This window comes from Nuphar pumila, chromosome 12, assembly GCF_984573655.1.
Source record: "Nuphar pumila chromosome 12, dmNupPumi1.hap1.1, whole genome shotgun sequence".
Taxonomy (NCBI): Eukaryota; Viridiplantae; Streptophyta; class Magnoliopsida; order Nymphaeales; family Nymphaeaceae; genus Nuphar; species Nuphar pumila.
Genome location: NC_143260.1, coordinates 25,221,092 through 25,241,724, shown reverse-complemented (window position 1 = coordinate 25,241,724; position 20,633 = coordinate 25,221,092). Strand labels below are relative to the sequence as shown.

The following is a 20,633-nucleotide window of genomic DNA, read 5'->3' as shown; positions in this document are numbered from 1 at the left end:
AACAATCAAAGTTGCCCACAATGTGCATTGTAATAACAAAAAGCTAGGTATTCAGTGGGTGTAGTTTATCCTGTCTATATTTTGACCTGGATCTGGTTATACAAAAATTAAGTAGATTAATTCGGATCTGGATTCAGTATCAGTACATTAAAACTGGACCCGATATGATGTAGGCCCGACCCGTTGACAGAGTTTTGCTAGCCAGAGAGAGAGAGAGAGAGAGAGAGAGATCTCTTCTCCTCGCCAAAGAGGGATAAGAGCTCAAAAGCCGAGAGAGAGAGAGAGAGAGAGAGAGAGAGGTGTGAAGTGAAGGGAAGAATCTCTCTTTGAGATCCTCTACTGCACCGAACAAACGCTCTCCCTCGACAGCCTTTGATCAGAAGCCCAACCCTTTCCATCACCCACCTTCATTTGCCCCCTCTTCTGATCGAACCCACCACCTTCTCTTCATTCGTTCCCAGAGAAGATGAGTCGCTACGATGACCGAACGAGCGACCCTGGTTCATACCGCGATAGAAGAAAGTAAATCATCCTTTTCTTCTTCCCTTGTTCCCCACCAAACAAGCATTTTATTGACTCTCTCTCTGTAGTGATAGTTTTGGCAGTGCCCCAACCAGTTATATCAGCGTAGGTCGGGGCGGCGGAGGCTATAATGGGAGCGACGGCCGGACGAGGCGAGAATTCAAGAGCACGGCATTGTCGAAGCAGGATTTGGATGGGCTGACTCCTTTCGAGAAGAATTTCTATATTGAGTCCCCCGCTGTTTCTTCCATGACCGAGGGAGAGGTCGATGAGTACCGACGCCGGCGGCAGATTACGGTTGAAGGTCGTGATGTTCCCAAGCCCGTGAAGAACTTCTGCGATGTTGGGTTCCCTGGTAATTGATTGTTGAATTGTTTTCGATCGTGGTGTTTCATTTGGCAGTGGGTGAATTATAAGTCTTCCTGAATTGGGGTTTGTTGTTCTTTTCGGTTGGTGATGTTTCTTCTCAATAGTTGGAAGATTATGGCTTCCTTTCAATTGTGTTCTTGGCAGTTTTTGAATGATTTATTATTGTGATGGTATCTGTTAGGATTCAATTTTCTCTATTTCAACCGTGCTTGTGCCATTCATTCTTCATCTTTGATGTTGCATAATACGAAAATGTAAAAAACCATTTATCTGAAGTGAACACTTATGGTGATGAGCAAGTGTAATGCATTATATCAACTATTGCTTTGGGTGTAATTTTCGTTAAACGCATTGAACTTAGTTGCCTGTGTGAGATATCCAGTTTAAATTCTTGAGGGGACTTGATTTTTAATGAATGTTACATTTGAAACTGGCATTTGAAGGTTTTGTTATTTGGAGTGATGGAGTTACGACCATTTCTCTATGGATTCAGCAAGCCAAAACAGAGGGGTATGCATGGTTTCACATAGTTAATTAGCACGTATCTCTCTTATGAGGATGAGTTCTCTTCAAATTCAATAAGTTACAACAGAGGGATGTTCCAGGTTTCACAGGGCTAATTAGTTGCATACCTCTCTCTCTAGGATTACTTTAGTCTGCCTAGGTATTTATGTATATTTTGACAGCTTAATGTGATGTATTGTTATTCGAACTTAGAACCCTGTCCTGTTAGGGGATATTATGCATAGTGACAAACGTTTTAAACGGCAATTTCTTGTTTTTCAAAAACTCGAGAGAAAATTGAAATTTTTTCATAAATCTCGCATTTTTTAGTTAAAATCTCGGCAATAAAAAATAAATTAAAAAATATAAAAAATACTTTTTATAAAAAAATATTAATAAAAATTATTTAAAAATAAAAGTACAATTTTTTTTCACGATAAATAGCCGTTTAAATGTAAATATCGCGTTTAAATCACGGTATTTATGTTTTTTCATAAATCTCGCGATATTTTGAAAATCTCGCGAGAAATTTTTCCATTTTAAACTTTCAGGCAATTTCTCGCGATATTATCGCGAGATTTTCATAAATCTTGTGATATTTGTCACTATGATATTATGATAAAGAGTCATGAACTTTATCCATGGTTATGACTACAAGGAGCTTGGGTACTACCCATATGTGATTCAATCTTTGTTGGTTCGAATAGTTCTAGATTCCCTCTCTCTTGCTTTGGACTTTGGCTAATCAAATGAGTTTTGTTCCAAATGGACTAAATATGTGCTTCTAAAAATTAGTTGATAAGCACACCATTCTCTGAATGAATCAAGGAAATTCACTGGTGTGTTGAAAGAAGCTTTTGCTTCAAGTGGAAAGCTCAAATTGAAGCCATATAAGTAGCATTGAATTTCTCACCTGGTGGAGAATCTTGCATCCAAGTGACGTTATGTGGCTAAATAAATCTTAGTAGTTAGTGGATGAATAGTGTCATTTGCTTCGAGAGGCAAGCTGAAGGTGAAGTAACAGAAGTAGCTATTGAGATGTGATGTGATTTGGGTTTGGGTCCATTCTCGATCCATGTTTGTATTTTATTTGTTCATGTTATATACCCCTATGTATAAAGGTTCTGTTTGTATGTTAACATGGGTATTATCATCATGTAAAACGTTCAGTTTCTAATGTATAATGAAGAGGAATAGGGTACAACACATCTTTAGGAATCGTGCCAGATTGCAGCCCTATTGTACCTTTCTGTGTCATTCTCTATTCCTGCATCATATCTCTGGTAATATTGCAGATTTATCATGGTATCTGAGCATGAGATCTAGGGATTCGGTGATTGCGACATCTACATGACCATCAAGACCGATTATCTCTTCTTTTCTTAAGATATTCTTCTTCTCTTCCCTTCTTTTCTTTCTCTCTTGACTTCTCTTCCTTAAGATTCCTTCTTTGCCTCTAACTCTTGATTCAGATCAATCATCCTGTTAATATCATGATTTCCCAATCGATTTTCTTCTTGTTAAAATATTATGTATATACTCACTGATATACGTATATTTATAAATATACGTATATCATGGGTATTATGGTCATTTCATGTAAAACATCTTTAGCATAGTCCATTAGGGACTGAAAAGACTTTTTTTTATTTTTACTTTTTATTTTCTTTTTTATTATTTTGTTGTAGCCGTTGGGGGGCAGGCAGTCCAACTAGATGTTGGACTGCCCCCCTTTATGCCCAAGTGAGGCTCTATAAATAGAGCCTCACTCCATCTTGTAAGCAATGCTTTTCAAACCATTTTATGTGAATACATATCTTCTTTTATCAGTTTAGGCCTTGTGCCTTTTTGTGCTATTGTAAAAGCGATATTTGTTGTCTCCTTTGTGAGAGTGTTGTTGGTCCATTAGAGACCATTTTTATATTTGTGCACGTGTGTAGCCTCTTATTGGCATTGCAATAGTGCTCTACCATTTCATTACATGATATTAGAGCGAGGTTCTTGAAAAAGTAGAGGCTTTCTTGGGATCTTACTTGTGGCGCTCATCTTACATGTGGTGGTGCTCTTCTCACTTGTGGTCATCCTCCAAATCTCCTACTAAATTTTTTTTGCAATCATTATGGGAGAAAGAGATTCTGCCTCCATCATCACCTACAAGCTCAATGAGAATAATTATTTGATGTGGGCGACGACAATGGAGAATCACATCAAAGGAAAAAAAACTATGAGGCTTTGTTAGTGGCACCACTAATGAATCCCAACTCAAATTGACTAGAAGAGAAGGAGATCAAGTCAAAGCTTTGTCCGAAGAAGAAAAGGAAAAAGCTTTGCAAGAATATCAAAACAAATTAGAAGATTGGGAGGCGAGCAATGCTCAAATCCTCTCATGGTTTATGAATGCCATGGAATTCAAAATCGCCACCAACATCATCAAGTTCAAGAAGACATGCGATGCATGGATCTTTTTAAAGAATGCCTTCATCCAAAAAGATATGGCGAGGCTATATTATCTTCAAGATAAGGTACGTAATGCAAAACAAGAAGATAAAAGTATAAGCAATTTTTACGGTATTTTATCTCTAAGATGAACTAGCTATGTTAGAACCAAAATGGGAAGGTTCGACTATTGAAATGAGGAAATCTCAAATAGAAAGAGAAACTCTTTTTTCTTTCCTTTATGGCCTCCGACCGGAATTCGAGCAAGTGAGATCCTCTTTACTTCATAGGACCTCAACTCCTTCTATAAGTGAGGCTCTTGCTCAAATTTACCAAGAAGAAACAAGACTTGTAATGCACAAGTCTAATGATGAGGTTCTTGCCATGACAAGACCTGAAAATTTTGTAAAGACATACAAACTACGTCACTTTGTGAAGAAAATCAATGGGGAAGGACATAATGGAAGAGGATACAAAGGCAAAATCATTTGTCATCATTGTAAGGAACCGAGACATATAAGACCAAATTGTCCCAAATTTAAAAGGTAGCCGCCTTAAGTGAAAAATCTCAAGAAATAAAAAAAGGGGCAACTTCAATGATTTGAAAATTGCTCAAATAGCGGAGGCCGTCTCATAAATTCTCAAAGCCACTCCTTCTACATCCGGCGCCGCCATCTCTTCCTCTTCTCCTCCGAGTAAGTCTTCTTGGATTTTGGAGCTTCTTTTCACACGACTTATAATGAATTCCTATTATCTGATTGCACTAATTCATATTTTTCATGTGTATCAACCGCCGATGACACCTCTTTAAAAGTCAAAAGTATATGAAACCTAAAAAATACTTCAATTTTTTGTTTGTTCCAATTGTTAGGGTTATTCCAAAATTAGATTTGAATATTTTTTCTGTTTCTCAAATCTCCGATTATGGGTGTAAAGTCTTCTTCTCATCTAAAGCTTGTTGGGTGCAGAATTTTCAGTCAGGGAAGCTGATTGGGCAAGACCATAGAAGAGGAGATCTTAACTATATGGATTTTTTATGTTTACCAAAAAACTCATTTTGTAATAATGTCAAAGACATTAATGTAGATCTTTGACATAAAAGATTATGACACCCAAGTATATCCAAATTATCTTATTTTTCATTTTTGGAAATTTTTTGTAAAGATAAAGATTTTGTATGTGAAGACTATATACTTGAAAAAATGTAAATGACTCCTTTTGGATCATGAACTTCTTTGTCTAGTGAAAATTTTGAATTAGTGCATTCTGATGTATGGGCCTCGCTCCCGTTATGTCAAAAGGAGGATATTCATATTATGTTACATTCATAGATGATTTTAGTAGTCATACTTGGATTTTCTTCCTCAAACTTAAATCCGAAGTTTTTTTCATGTTTTAGAATTTTTCATAATCTTGTTAAAAATCAATTTAAAAAAAATATTAAAGTCTTCCGCTCCGACTCAAGGGGAGAATTTCTTTCAAATGAATTTCAATCATATTTAAAAACTCATGGTATTGTACACCAACGATCTTGTCCAAAGATTCCTCAACAAAATAAAATTTTTGAAAGAATCATCACATTATTAAAACCACTATAACTCTTCTTATTTCAAAAGAAATTCCAAAATTTTTTTGGGCCGAAGCCGCCCTCACAGCAGTATACCTAATAAATAGAATGCCCTCTCAAATATTGGAAAATAAATCTCCTATTGAAAGACTATTTAAAATTTGTCCCGACTTGAAAAGGCTAAGAGTATTTGGTTGTAAGTGTTTTGTGCTTCTTGAAAAATATAACAAACTTTCTCCTAAAGCTATAAAATGTGTCTTTCTTGGATATGCTGAAAATAAAAAGGCTATCGATGCTATGATCAAACAAATGACAAACTTGATGTTTCCAAGAACATGACTTTTCTTGAAAATGAAAATGGATTTGATTTTGAAAAACCTAAGGAAGAAACCGAGTATGCCTTTTTATTTGATTTGTTACCTAAATCAAATATTGAAATTGTTAATGATATTAAAAATTTTGAGTCTATTAATGACTCCAGTGAAGAAAGAGAACCATCTCAGAATCTATTATAATATTTTCGACAAGATAATGGGGAGCATCCATGTGCTTTTGAAAGATATAAGCAATCAACAAATATTGAAGAAAATGAAGTTAAAAGATATGAACGAATCCATAGACCTCCAACCAGACTTGTATCCTATGAATCAGGGCTTGTCTTCTAGCTATCCATTCATATCATGAACTGTCTAACTATAATGAAGCTAAAAACATAAAGGAGTGGGTTGAAGCTATGATGATAGAATTAGATGCATTACACAAGGCTCATACCTGGACAATTCAATTTCTCCCCAAGGAAAAGAAGACCATATGGTATAGATGGGTTTTCAAAATCAAAACCAAAAGTGACGGGTCCCTAGAAAGATATAAACCACAATTAGTTGCAAAAGGATACTCTCAGGAATATGAGATAGATTATGAGGAAACATTTGCTCTAGTAGCTCGTATGACTACAGTTAGGACTTTAGTTGCAGTAGCTTGTATTAAAAAATTGCCTATATATCAATTAGATGTTAAGAATGCATTCTTAAATGAAAATTTAAATGAATAAGTATACATGATTTCCCTCTTTAGTTTGACTATTGAAAATGATATGGTTCTTCGCCTTCAAAATGCTTTATATGGGCTTAAACAAGCTCCTAAAGTATGATATGATCGGTTTAGTAATACTATATTGAACTTTGGTTTTAAATCATGTTACATTGACACTGCTTTGTTTGTAAGGTCTACAGGTACCTCATATTATTCTTTCCTTGTATGTTGATGATATGATCATCACTGACAATGATTAGAAAGAAATTGAAGAAATCAAATCTATGCTTAAAAAATCTTTTGATATGACTGACCTTGGGTCTTAGGAATTGAAGTAGCTTACTCGCGAAGCGGGTACATTTAGTCTCAAATCAAGTTTGCAACCGATATTGTTGCACGCTCGGGAATCACTGACACAAAGTATGTTGATACTCCTGAAGTGATAAATGCAAAAATGAGAGTTGAAGACAGAGTATTATTAGATGATCCAACTCCTTATAGGCAACTTATTGGATCACTAATGTTTGTATCTATTACCAGACCCGACATTGCACATGCAGTACACAAAGCAAGTCAGTTTCAACATGCGCCCACATCGGTTCACATGAGTGCAATATTAAGAATAGTTCGATACATCCAGAAAACTATATCTAAAGGGCTATTCTTATCCTCTTCTTCATCTTTAAATCTTATTGCTTATATTGATTCTGACTGAGGAGGAGATCTCAATAACTGTCACTTAACTGTTGGTTTTTGTGTCTTTATAGGTGATTCCTTCATCTCTTGGCGATGCAAGAAACAACAGAAAGTGTCCTTATCCTCTACCGAAGTTGAGTATAGGGCGATGACTACAACCACCACCAAAGTTGTGTGGATGAGAGCCTTACTTTCAGATATGAGAATTGATATTTTAGAACCTTTAAAACTATGCTGTAACAATAAAGGTGCTATATACATCGCCAACAATCACACATTTCGTGAGCGAATAAAACATATTGAGATGGATTGTCACTATGTTCGTGAAGAATATTTGAAGGGGACGATTACTTTACCTTATGTTCAGTCAGAGTTTCAGATTACAGACTTCTTTACCAAAGCTCTTCCTCTACCAAGATTCTTATATCTTTTTAGCTAACTTTCGGTGATCTCACCATAAGTTTGCGGGGGAGTGTTAAAATATTATGTATATACTTACTGATATACGTATATAAATATACATATATTAAGGGTATTATAGTCATTTCATGTAAAACATCTTTAGCATAGTCTATTACGGTCTAAAAAGTTTTTTTTTTTTTTTACTTTTTATTTTCTTTTTTATTATTTTGTTGTAGCCGTTGGGGGGCAGACGTTGGACTGCCCGCCTTTATGCCCAAGTGAGGCTCTATAAATAAAGCCTCACTCCATCTTGTGAGCAATGCTTTTCAAAGCATTTTATGTGAACACATCCTCTTTTATCAGTTTAGGCCTTGTGCCTTCTTGTGCTATTGTAAAAGAGATATTTGTTGTCTCCTTTGTGACAGTGTTGTTGGTTCATTAGAGACCATTTTTATATTTGTGCACGTGTGTATCCTCTTATTGGCATTGTAATAGTGCTCTACCATTTCATTACACTTCTTCCATATTGAACTCATGTCTTTTGAATCCTCATCCCTCTATCGTTCTTCTTGTCCTTCATATTCAGTTTGGATTTGCTGCATATAGCCTTGGGTGCTATTTTTATCATTATTTTTCTGTTTGAGATATCGTGTTCAGCAAGTTTCCCATCATATGAGTTTAGTTTTCTATGTGAGATATCGCGTTCAACAAGTTTCCCATCACACGAGTTTAGTATTTGGGTTTTCACGGGCATAACACATTGGTGCATTGGATTTCAGACTTGTATGACAGCAATGTTGAGTTTATTGTTACTTCCCTGAATTGTTACTGATCTGCAAAAAAAAAAGCAGATCGGTTTTAATTGCTGTAATAGTCAATATTCCTGACATTTATTAAATGATTTTCTTTTGCATGCTACTTATCTGCTGGTTCCGGGTTTTGGATTCAGATTTGTTGTTACATATTGTGCTTGTGACCACATTTATTTTCGTGTGATTACTCCCTATTCGTTACTTTCAATGGATTCAAACTCCTTGCAATCTGTCCTTTCTTCGATTTTTCTGAATCAACTTGTTTATGAGAAACTCAACAATTCCAACTTCCTTATGTAGAAAAGGCAGATTACTCATTGTATTAGGATTCATGATATTGCTGGTCATTTGGATAATTCTGTTACCATCTCACCATAATTTATTTTGCAGAAAGAAAAGGATGACAAAAGGGTTGTCATATTGTCAAAACCAATCCGTAATCCTGCACTTGCGAGTTGGATGAAACAAGATAAAACAGGTTTTTCGATCTCCGTAGCTCAAATTGCACCACCGCATATTCAAGTATGCAATCAAAGATAAAAACACATATAAGCACCCAATCAAAAAATTATAAAAAATTGAAATAAGTAGATTAGGGATATGAAAAATACCTTTTTCGGACTCGGGGGTCCGTTTAGCTTTTAGACTCCTTTTGGTCCATCAACACCTTTGCGTAGAGACGAGTGTTCTTCAATGGAGTCAGGACAGAGTGCCGACAGGGCTTGAATAAGCTTGTTTTGCAGAGGCCAACACTTCAGTATCTAATTTTCAAATGACTAGGCTCTAGGGGAAGGGTCCTATTTATAGGTTTTTGGACGGGATACGGGTCATGAGATTTCTAGATTTGGATCCAACCCAAATGGATCTAGGTCTATCCCAAATAAGGCATATGACCTATCCAAGAGGAGTCCAGCTTGGGATGAAGGTTCATCCAAGAGGAGTCCTTGTTTGGGAAAACACGTAGGATGGGTTAGGATCAGTTAGGGAAAAGCCATATGGCTTATCTACAAATTCGGTGCAATGAACGACAAAGAAGTTGGGCCGTCCCATAGTAGACAGCATTCCCTTTTGCCATCCCGAATACCTGATGGGTCAAACCGGGATGGGATAAGACTAGACGACAAATACACTTTACCATTCGCAATACTGGACGACACTCCTACTGGGCGACACTCCTACCAGACGACACTCCTACCAGACAACACTCCTATCAGACGACATTACGACAATTCTACTAGATGGCATTCCTACTAGATGACAATCCCTAAAATTTGGGGATTTGTCATATTTTGATATTTTTTGTGGGATTTTCCTAAAATTCTTGGTGTTATACCTAACTTTTGGGGTTTTTCCTAAACTAGGGTTGGAAATGATTCAGTTTTGGGGTTTTTCCTAAATTAGGATTGAAAATGACTCGATTTTGAGGTTTTCGCCTTATGTTCTAAGAAAACACCTTACAACAATGTTATTATTTGGCCATCTTAGAAAACATTGGGTGTCTACAGATGCCCCTCTTTGTTATTAATTGATGTGATTCGATTTATGACAAAGAAATAGACACGTCCAAATTTTGAAACACAATTGGGTTGTCGAGACCGTGCTTAGTCTCGTCGAACGAGGTCGATGCCAGTTTGAAAACCACTAGGTTTTGGGGACTATTTGGGTCCCACCGAACGAGATCAAACTAGTGTTTTTGGAGAAAATTTGGTTGCTGAGACCGTGATTGATTTTTTGGAGTGAGGTCGGGCCAATGTTTTTTGGAGTAAAATTGGGTTGCCGAGACCGTGATTGATCTTGTCGAACGAGGTTGGGCCAACATTCAAAGGGAAGAGTTGGAATGTTGAGATCGTTATGGGTCTCACTTAGCAGGGTCATATTAGTTTGAGCACTACTTGATTGCCAAGACCATTCAGTGGTCTTGTCGAAGGAGGTCGGTGACAGTACAAAGACAACTGGATTGCCAAAACCATTTGGTGGTCTTGCCGAGCGAGGTCTGTGCCAATGTAAAAAATAGAGAACTGAGATGTGGAGACCTTTATGGGTCTCGCTGAACGAGGTTGGGCCAGTTTAAGAACCACTTTATTTGTAGTAGAGAGAGAAAATACTGGGCTTCAGGCAAGCATATCACAAGAGGAATGTGGCTCCCTTCCATGCCTGTTTCGATTTTTTATGCCTTTCGGTGATTTTCTTTTGAGAATTTGTGGGGGCAAACATCATGAGTCTTACACTTCTTCTGGGTTCATTAATAGAGTAGAGTTGCCCTAATAATGTTTTAGGTTTGATGTTTCCTTCCTAAGATGATCAATTTAGAAATAAAACTTCCTGCCCTAGTGTCAGGCATACTTCGGTTAAGTGACACTGAAATAACGACAATGTTCTCTGTGTACTCTTCAAACTCAGGATATTGATGGCTAGATTCTTTGGTGCATTATAATGTATGCAATAAACTTTTATGATATGCAATGAGACTCATGTATTGATAGTAGAGTGAGTAGCCTATGACAACCATGAATGATTGATCATATAAAGTCACAATTTTTTTGCTCTTTTTAAAAAAATTAGAATCTTCCTAATAAGTTGATTCCTACACTTGAGATTCCTACATTTTTGACTTTCCTTTTCTCAAGGTGGTGTAAGATAGCGACAATTGACTTTACTGAAATTTTTCTTCTCTAATTCCGCCTTGGTTTCAAGTGACTAGTTATAGGGATATGAGATTAAGTTTCAAGGCATTCCTGGTAGGTTTGATGGTCTCCACTAAGGCTTGAACTCTAAAGGACTAGAGCTTGATGAAAATGCATTCAAGTGCACCTCTTTCCCTTAGGTAAGTCTCTCATAGTCTTTGTTTTTAGCTCGGAATGACTTATTTCTCACTTTTGCCATCCTTTGACCTGCCTCTAAAGGTCATATAACCGAAGTCTATCAGCTTGCCATAGGTCTAGAGGTAAGTATTGGTTTTCTCCTATCACACGCTTTTATATTCTAACCTCTACCCCTAAGGCAGTCTTATGATCGAAGCCTGCCACCACACCATGGACTCGGGTTAGGTGTTAGCCTAAATCCACTGCTCTTTTATATTCTAATCTCTACCCCTAAGGCAGTCTCATGACCAGAGCCTGCTACCTCGCCATGAACTCAGAGTAAGTGTTAACCTAAATGCACTGCTCTTTTTTGTGCTTTGCTTTTTTTTTCTTTTTCTTTTATGCTTTTTCAATGTTTTTTCCTATTGAGAAAAAAAAGGATTCCTTAGGGGGCACTAACTTATGAAGCAGATTAACATCGATGGTGTTCAATATCCTACCCTTTTCATGGATTCCACATGCTTTACACTTGTGCATTGATAATGATCTCATGCTTCTATAATTCATTCTTATAGGCTTATGGGCTAGAATCATTGGATTAAAATACCTTAGCCTCACTGAGTCACTTCCTTATCTTTCCTTAGTACTTGGATGTTTTATGTGGTAGACTCTCGTGTGTAGGGACATACTTGGTGGTAGGACCATTTTGATGAGAGCTGGGTCTGTCTTGAGAGAAGATCCTTGACCTTTAATGATCTTTTAATGATATTCCTAGCATCATGATGATGTAGCTCTATCCTCTTCTTATGACTGTTGGAGTCAAGTTGAATTAGATTGTCAAGACCGTTGTGGGTTCTTTCAAATGAGGTTGGATCAGTTCAAGGATGATTGGGATGTGGAGACCGTTTTGTGGTCTCGCCGAACGAGGTCAGGCTAGTGTCCAGAGGTAAATCAGTTTTTTAAAACTATTTGGGTCTTGTCGAATGAGGTCGAGTCAGTGGTTTTGGGATTTGTATGCTTGGCTGCTAGAGGTTCCTTCTTGCTCAAGAGATTTAGACATTGGATGACTTTACGATGCCCTATCCTTGGGTTATAGATAGGTTCAGGCTCCTTTGTCATGCCTCCCTTTGACAAAAAGACATCATTGGGAATGACTAGAGAAAACAAAGAAATGAGTTTGACCAAAGGCTTCCTTAGTCTTGTCAACAAGAATAACATGCTCCTGCAACTAAGAGGATAACTTGGACCCTAGGAGAAGAAAACATTTTTGGATTTTCTTAGCTTTTCTCATTTTTTTTTGGATTTTTGGTTTTTTTATTTTTTTTGAAAATTTTTTATTTTTTTTTTTACTTTTCACTTTTTTGATTTTTTTGGAATTTTCAAAAGCTATTTTACAGTTTTCGAAGATTTACTTGGGGCCGTGGGATGGTGACCCGTCCAAGATGTTCTTTTTCCTCCATACCATTGTGATTCTACCCTGACCTGTGGTCGCCTTTTTTTGAGCATGCCGGCCTTTTTCAGAAGGAGAGGTAGAAGGGCTTGAATTGTTGTTGGACCTTTGTGAACTTAGGTTGAATTGATGCTAAGGAAGTGCCAACTCTTTGTTTTCTGAAGCAACCGGACTCTCCACTTAGCTGATGATGGTTGGCCCTTTTCTGAAGTGATCCTTCAAGACTCATATGAGCTTTCCCCTTTTACTTTTTTTTTGTTCAGGTCCTTCGTGACCTAGACCTTGGGTTCCCATTCTGGGTGCGGCTGAGAGTGACTCTGTGATGCCTTGCTGGTTTCTGCCCAATCCTTTGAAAGGTTGGTACTCCATGTTCAAGGCGATTCTCTACTCGTTGAAGCATTTAGAGACTTGCTTGTATTGGGGGTGACCTCTAAACTGAGAATCGTTTATCCTCTTTTTGTTCTTAGGGCTTTTAGGCTGAAAGATGATTTGGTGAGGAAATAAGGGTGTGCCCTTTTTGACTTGGTTCACCCTACCTCCCAGACGTTTCTTCTTGAGTAAGAGAACAATGAGACTGTCCTTTTGTAGGATATGATCTTTCTTGCAGGACATAGGTGGGGAGACCCTGGTGTGATCTTCTGGTGGGTCCAGGCGAATCACAATTATCTGAGGGGACGTCCCTAGAATTTCTTCCTTCTCACGTGAGACTATCTTCTCTGTACTTTCATGCCTCCTTGGCAGCATACTTGGGGAACCGTTGCTGGTTGGCATTGACTGTCACTGCATGAGATAACTCGAGGAATGCATACCACTGTGTTGGTTGACGCTTTGTGCTCACTGACATGTTTCGGGAACCATTCCTCTCTAGGCTCACAGGTTTGAAATTTTTCTTCTTCATTGTGGTTCACATCTTCATTTTCTTAGGATTGTCCTTGCTCTTGATTTATGAGGAGGTTACCACTTTCGATATTGTTTTGGATGACGTGCCGGAGGATAAAAAATTCCTCGGTGTTATGCCCCACAGCTCTGTGGTACTGACAGTACTTAGCTGGGCCATTTCCTTTCGTTTGTGGTGGGTTCAACACCTCAGGCAATTTTACCGACCCTTCAACAAGATAGAACATCTGACCAGGCTTGATGGAACTTGGAGAATACTCTGTCCTTAGTCCATTTTGGGTTTTCACCATACCCATTTCCATTTGAGTTTGCCTTCTTTGGGGCGGTTTTCTGGTTGCTCGCCTTCTGATCCTTATTGCCCTGTTTATGGTGGCCTTGGACAACATTGACCTGACCCTTGGATGGGTCCGACTTCCTGTAGACGTTGTTGTTCCTGTTGTGCTTTATGAACCTATCATACACTCATCTTTTGATGCTTACCTCAAAGGCGATAGCCTTCTTGATGAGGTCGGCATAAGTTTCGACCTGGGCCATGCTGATGAGGCTTCATAGAGGTTGGGAGAAGTTGTCCATAACTATGACTAGGGCATGAGAGTCAGAGATTGACTCCTTCATCCTACTTGTCATGAATCGCCATTTGTTGATGAACTCATAAGCCATTTTTTCTTTCTTTTGTTTCGCGTCATAAAGCTGGTTTATGGTAGGAGGGCCTCAACATTAAAGCAGAACCATTCCATGAACAGGTTGATGAACTGCTTAAATTCCTTGACATTTTGGAGGTCAAGGTGGCAAACCGTTCTAGTGCCTCTCTCTTCAGATTTCTGGAGAACCAATTAATTAGCCTCCTATCTTTGTTTCGATATTTGGCCATACTTCTCATGAATAAGAACATGTGAGTCCTTGGGTCTTCCTTTTCACTAAACTTTAAAAATTTTGGAGGGGTGTCATCATCCTCATCATCGTATCCCTTTGACAGGAAGTCATCTATGGAGTAGTCTCTTCGGTCCATGTCCATGTATTTCATTCTTGTGTTTAGGCTCTGGACTATGTCTTCCAGTGATTTGATCTTTCTGTCCAACTCAAACGATATGGTTCAGACTGGATGGGTCAACCTATGTTTTTAAACCTTTCTTTCCTAATCAAACACTTGGGATTCTCTTCACTTAGTGTAATCTCTGTCCTCTTGTGGCTACAAAGTCCTTTTGGTCTTTTTGTCGGTCTGTGCCTTTTCATATTCTGGTTCCTAGACTCTTTTGACTCTTCTTTCAGCTCGTGCATGTTCTCGTTCTAACTGCTCTTGAATTTCTCTCATCTTTTCCTCCATCCTTTCTATGTTCTGTCTAGCTTATGCTAGCACATTCCTTTCTTTGGATCAAACTTTGAAATGCGAAGTCCTAGGGTTTCGTCTTCTGGTGGATTCACCTGTGTGCTAGAATTGTCTGTCTAATAACCCACATGGGGACTTTTTGAGATTGATGAGGGTACCGAAGTGAGCTGGACTTAGGGAACATTAGGGCCTTTTCCCTTTCCTAGTCGTCCATAGACTCACAAGGGATGTCAGTGTGGGTCATTTCTTCAGGATCATCATCGAATATGATGTTTGACATCATATGGGGTGGCATCCCATATGTAGGATTCTCCAGAGGTGGTTTCTTTGGGATATGTTAGATTTTGAGTTTTTGAGTTTTAAATCGATTATTCATTATACCCCAAACAATTGGTTCACAGAGGCTCAACAAGTAGTGAGAGATTTTAAAACAATGGGTACCCTAGTGTTTTTGGAAAGATATATCTATAAATCCGTGAGGTCTCTCCAGGTTCTATGGTTCATGTTTTTCTTTCGGGTCCACACCGATATACCCAAGCTAACAACTTAAGGGTACTAGTGCGGATGATTCAGCTCCAGTGGTACCACCATCGATATACCCAAGCTAACAACTTAAGTGTACTAGTGAAAAAATCCGAAGATCCAAACGATAGGAAAAGAGATTTTAAAAAATTCGCAATAAAAGAAGGGTTTTTTTTACCTGAGAGAAAAGGATAAAAAAATGAGGAGCACACAATGAAATCAAGCAGTGTTCCAAACAAACCTTATCTTGCTGAAGGTTGTATTTTTTTTACTTTCTATATGACATGAAAATCTCCATCCAGGGTTTCTAAGATGAAATAGGCCTAAACCTAATGTTGATGCATGAATCTAATACAGAGCAACCTAGTCGGGAGATAAATCGGCTAAAAAATTAAACAAGAGATCTAGCAAAATGAAGCAAAACAAATCAACGGTGATCTACACTGCACCAATACAGATGGCTGAGTCATCTGAATGATGGCGGTTGTTGGATGACCAATCTATCTGATGGTAGAATCTATCAGATGACAAAATTTGTCGACACTGCAGAAATAATGAACGAAACTGTCCGCAGACGACATTGATTGCAACACAGATTTGGTGCTGCAGACGACGCTGTCTGCAGACGATGCTGTCTGCGGATGACACTGGCTGCAACACAAAAGCCTGATGCTGCAGACAGCGAACGGTGCTGTTTGTGGACGACACTGACTGCAGCATAAAAGGCTGATGCTGCAAACAAAGCGGATGACGTTGTCTGCAGACGACACTGATTGCAGACAACACTGACCACCAACACAGAAGCTTGGTGGTGCACACAAAGTGGACAACACTGTTTGCCGGATAGTGGACCTAGCAGACGAAGGAATGTTGCCTGATGACGGCTTTACAGACACATGAATCTGTAGACGTACAAAGCCAGACGACCAAAGGCTAGCAGACGGCGGAAGCCGGACGACTGTAGGATAGCGGATGGCGGAAGCCGAATGACAAAAGGTCAATGGACGACAAAACAGGGTTTGTCGTCTAAACAGATACAAAAACCTGAAAAATAGAGATTTAAAGCTCGTTAGGGCTCAAAATCTCCCTGCAATGCAAATCTAGCTATGGAAATAAAAGGAAGTATAATGTCCCATCGTGATCGTAAAAAACTGTTGATAAAAATTTTGAAAGTTTGAGAAAGATATGACTTACTTGGATTCGCAAAATTCTTTTTAAAATTGTGGGTATGCCGTTTGCAAGCAGTGGCTATCTTTTGCTTGAAGGAAAGTTAAAGTCAAACCAGGTTTTTCGATTTTCATAGCTCAGATTGCACTACTGCAGATTCAAGTATGCAATCCAAGATAAAAATGTGTATAAGCACCCATCAAAAGATTATAAAAAATGAAATACGTAGATTAGGGATATGAAAACTACTTTTTTCGGACTTGGGGGTCTGTTTAGCTTTTAGGCTCCTTTTGGTCTGTCAACACCTTTGCATAGAGACGAGTGTTCTTCAATGGCGTCGGAAGAGAGTGTTGGTAGGGCTTGAATAAGCTTGTTTTGCAGGGGCCAATACTTCGGTATCTAATTTCCAGATGACCAAGCTCTAGGGGAAGGGTCCTATTTATAGGTTTTTGGATGAGATACGGTTCATGAGATTTCTAGATTCGAATCCAACCCAAATGGATCTAGGTTTATCCTAAATAAGGGATAACAACAAAGTTGCTAGTTGGGGAAGCGGGAGTGGAAAGTGATTCGGGAAGCGGGAAGCGAGACACTTTTAAAATTTTAGGAAGCGGGAAGCGCAGGATGACTTAGAGGCAAACCAGAAATAGTCTCGGAAGCAAGAAGAGAAGCGACCTATGAAGCGAACCGGAAGTGAGGCAGAAGTGAAAAAGGAAAAAGGAGACAAAAAAAAAAAGCAAAAAAAGGGGAAGCGATTCCCCTAAAAAATTGGCGCTTCCGAGCGCGTTTCGGTAACCCTGGATAAGGCCTATCTAAGAGGAGTCCTGCTTGGAATGATGGTTCATCCAAGAGTCGTCGTCGTTTGGGAAAACGTGCAGGATAAGGTAAAATCGGCTAGGGATAAGATAAGGATAATCCATATGGCTTATCCACAAATTCGGTGTAGCGGACGACATTCCCTTTTGCTGTCCCCAACACCTGACGGGTCAAACGAGGATGAGACAAGACTGGACGACATATACACTTTGCCGTCCCCAATACCGGACGACACTCTGTTAGACGACATTCCCTACCAGACAACAATCCTACTGGACGACACTCCCTAAAATTTGGGGATTGTCATATTTTGAGTATTTTTTGATATTTTTTGTGGGATTTTCCTAAAATTCTAGGGTTATACCTAACTTTTGGGTTTTTTCCTAAACTAGGGTTGAAAATGACTCGATTTTGGGGTTTTTCCTAATTTAGGGTTGAAAATGACTCGGTTTTGAGGTTTCTGCCTTATGTCGTGAGAAAACACCTTCCAACAATGTTATTATTTGGGCATCTTCAAAAAATTTGGGTGTCTACATGTATATTGCCTCTACCCTTTTTTAGGAAGTAGTGATTGGAATACCTGTTGTACAACATTGGATTTATGGACCAAGCTGGTCCAAACTTATTCTCAGATTTCAGAGGCAAAGGTGAAGTATTTTGAAGAAAGAATTTCAACTTTTGAAGAAGGATTCATCCATGTCCATATTATAGATTATTTCAACAAAATCAAGAGCATCACAAATCAACTATACCTGGTGGAGTGTGAGGTTTCAGACAAGGATAGAGTTCAACAAGCGTTATCTGGATTGGGCCTTGAGTTTCAGGTGGTTTTCTCTATGTTACAGTATCTTCCTTAGCTTCCTACATTTGACAATTTGAGGTCCAAGCTGTTGCATTATGAGATGTTAATGAAAGGAACAACCCGAGATTCGGGCAAAGGGAATTCAAATTCTCATGAAGTATTGATTATCGATACCTCTTCAGGTTGTGGAAGAGGAGGGTACTGAGGTGGTCGTGGCAGTGACCGTGGAGGAGGCTACCAGGGTGTGTGAGGATTGTTGCCTACTCTGAACATGCATTGCTACTACAAATAATAATTTCAACAGAATTCCCACATGTTTTATATGCAAGAAGCTTAGGCATGTGAAAGCGAATTGTTGATTTAAGGATGATCCTAGATATAATTCACATGCACAAAATAAAGGGCAAGTCAATAATTTGGGTCAGAAAAGGGACAAAGTAGTGGATCTAAAAATGGACCGGACAAGGAGTTATTGTTGGCGGCTTTGGCAACGTTGAGTTTTAATCCAGACAAATCAAGGTGTTTGGTATATTGATTCGGGTGCAACCAACCATGTTACTGGTAACACATGGAAGTTTTCTAAATTAGTTCCTTACTCGGTAAAAGTAATATAGTCATTGAAGATGGTAATCACCATTCTAACTCACACTGGGAATGTTTCCATCCCCATATCTAATTTCAATTCCATTGAGTTCTCTAATGTCCTTTGTGCTCTTAACATTGAAAAAATATTGTCTGTATCTAAACTTGTGGATGATACAAATTCTTACTCATTGAATTTACTCATAAAAAATATTTTCACTTTTTATTTTAGCTTTTCTCATTTCAATAGCCGAACCTTCCCATTTAGGTTCTAACATGGCTAATTCATCCCAAATAGGAGACAAAATCCAATAGAAATCTCTCACACTTTTGTCTTCTTGTTTAGCATTACGTACCTTGTCTTGGAGGTAATATTAGTCTAGCCATATCCTTTTGAATGAATGAGTTCTTTAAGAAGATTCATGCATCACATGCTTTTTTGAACTTGATGATGTTGGTGGCAATTTTAAATTCCATGGTATTCATAAACTATGAAAGAATTTGAGCGTTGCTTGCTTCCCAACCTTCCAACTTATCTTAGTATTCTTGTAAAGCCTTTTCCTTTTCTTCTTCGGACAACACTTTGACTTGATCTTCTTCTTTTTTAGTCAACTTGAGTTGGAGTTCACTAGTAGACCCACTAACAAAGCCCCATAACTTTTTGCCTTTGATGTGATTCTCCATTGCCATCGCCCACATTAAATAATTGTTCTTATTTAACTTGTATGTGATGACAGAGGCACATCTCTTTCTCCCATAATGAATTGCAAAAAATTTGAGCAGAGGAGCGGCTAGCACAAGGGTAAAGGGCACTACAACACAAAGGATTACTAAGGAGGCTTTTTCAAAGACCTCGCTCTGATACCATGTAATCAAACAAGAGTTCACTATTATAATGCCAATGAAAGGCTACACAAGTGCACGAATATAAAATGGTCCCTAATGGACCAATAACAATCTCACAAAGGAGATATCTAAAAATCACTCTCACAAAGATAGCACAAGGCTTAAAGCCAAAAGAGAGTTTTATAAATACACAAAAAATGCTTTTACAAAAGCATATATACAAGGGAGAGGGGAGGCTCTATTTATAGAGCCTCACCTTAATGAAAGGGAGGCAATCCAATCTGTTGGACTGCCTTCCAACGGTTATATTGATGACTGTTGGGAGGCAGTTCAACGTCTAGTTGGTCTGTCTCCCAACAGTCAAAAAATCTGACAGTTGGACAGAAAAAATAGAAAAATAAAAAATGAAAAAGAACTCTAAAAATTACATTTCAGTTCCTAGTGGATTGTTCTAAAAATAAAAAGACAGAAGTACCCTTGTCGGGTATTTGTATACATTTAATTTTAACAGTTCTACCCTCATAGCTTCAACCCATTTAGGGTGTTCTTTAGCCTGGCATAAGATGAGGGTTCTACATATGAGTGAATTAGGGCTATGCATACTTGATATTTTAAAGAAAAGAATCATAGGATATGTTAAAACTGTATCTCTTATATATATATGGTATATATATATGTATATGTATCTATCTTTATATATATGTAAATATATATGTTTCTCTCTCTTCTTGTAAAACCCGCAAGGGTATTATAGTCATTTCCCCTCTTTTGTGCATATTCATAATTATGAATATGCTGTAATGTTTTTGTGCTTTTATTTTTTTTCTTCTTTTCCTTTTTTTGTTTTCATTTTCTTGTTTGTTGACTAAAGTCAACTTGGAGGGGGCTCAACACTAGCTGTTGGGCCTCTCCAACGGTTAGAATTCTAACCGTTGGAGGGGCTCCAACAGCTAGTGGAGCCCCTCCAAGGCCCCTTGTTAGCTTATAAATAGGGGAGTTCCCCCTTTGTAAAAACTACTTCTTGGAGCTTTTGTTCTCCATTATTCTCAATAAAAATTCTTAATATTTTATATGCTTTTGTGC

At 38.2% G+C, this 20,633-nt stretch overlaps 1 protein-coding gene across 3 annotated transcripts in view; it reads left to right on the top strand.

The window, feature by feature from the left end:
* Positions 1-242: 242 nt before the first annotated feature.
* The window catches only part of LOC149820359 (DEAD-box ATP-dependent RNA helicase 20-like), a 51,251-nt gene continuing 30,860 nt past the window's right edge, over positions 243-20,633 (top strand). For all 3 annotated transcript variants that reach the window (XM_089983184.1, XM_089983185.1, XM_089983183.1), the window contains exons 1-2: positions 243-522; positions 591-877. In XM_089983184.1, coding sequence (XP_089839310.1) covers positions 467-522; positions 591-877 — 343 coding nt within the window. In that variant the 5' untranslated portion in view covers positions 243-466. The remainder of the gene's footprint in view (positions 523-590; positions 878-20,633) is intronic.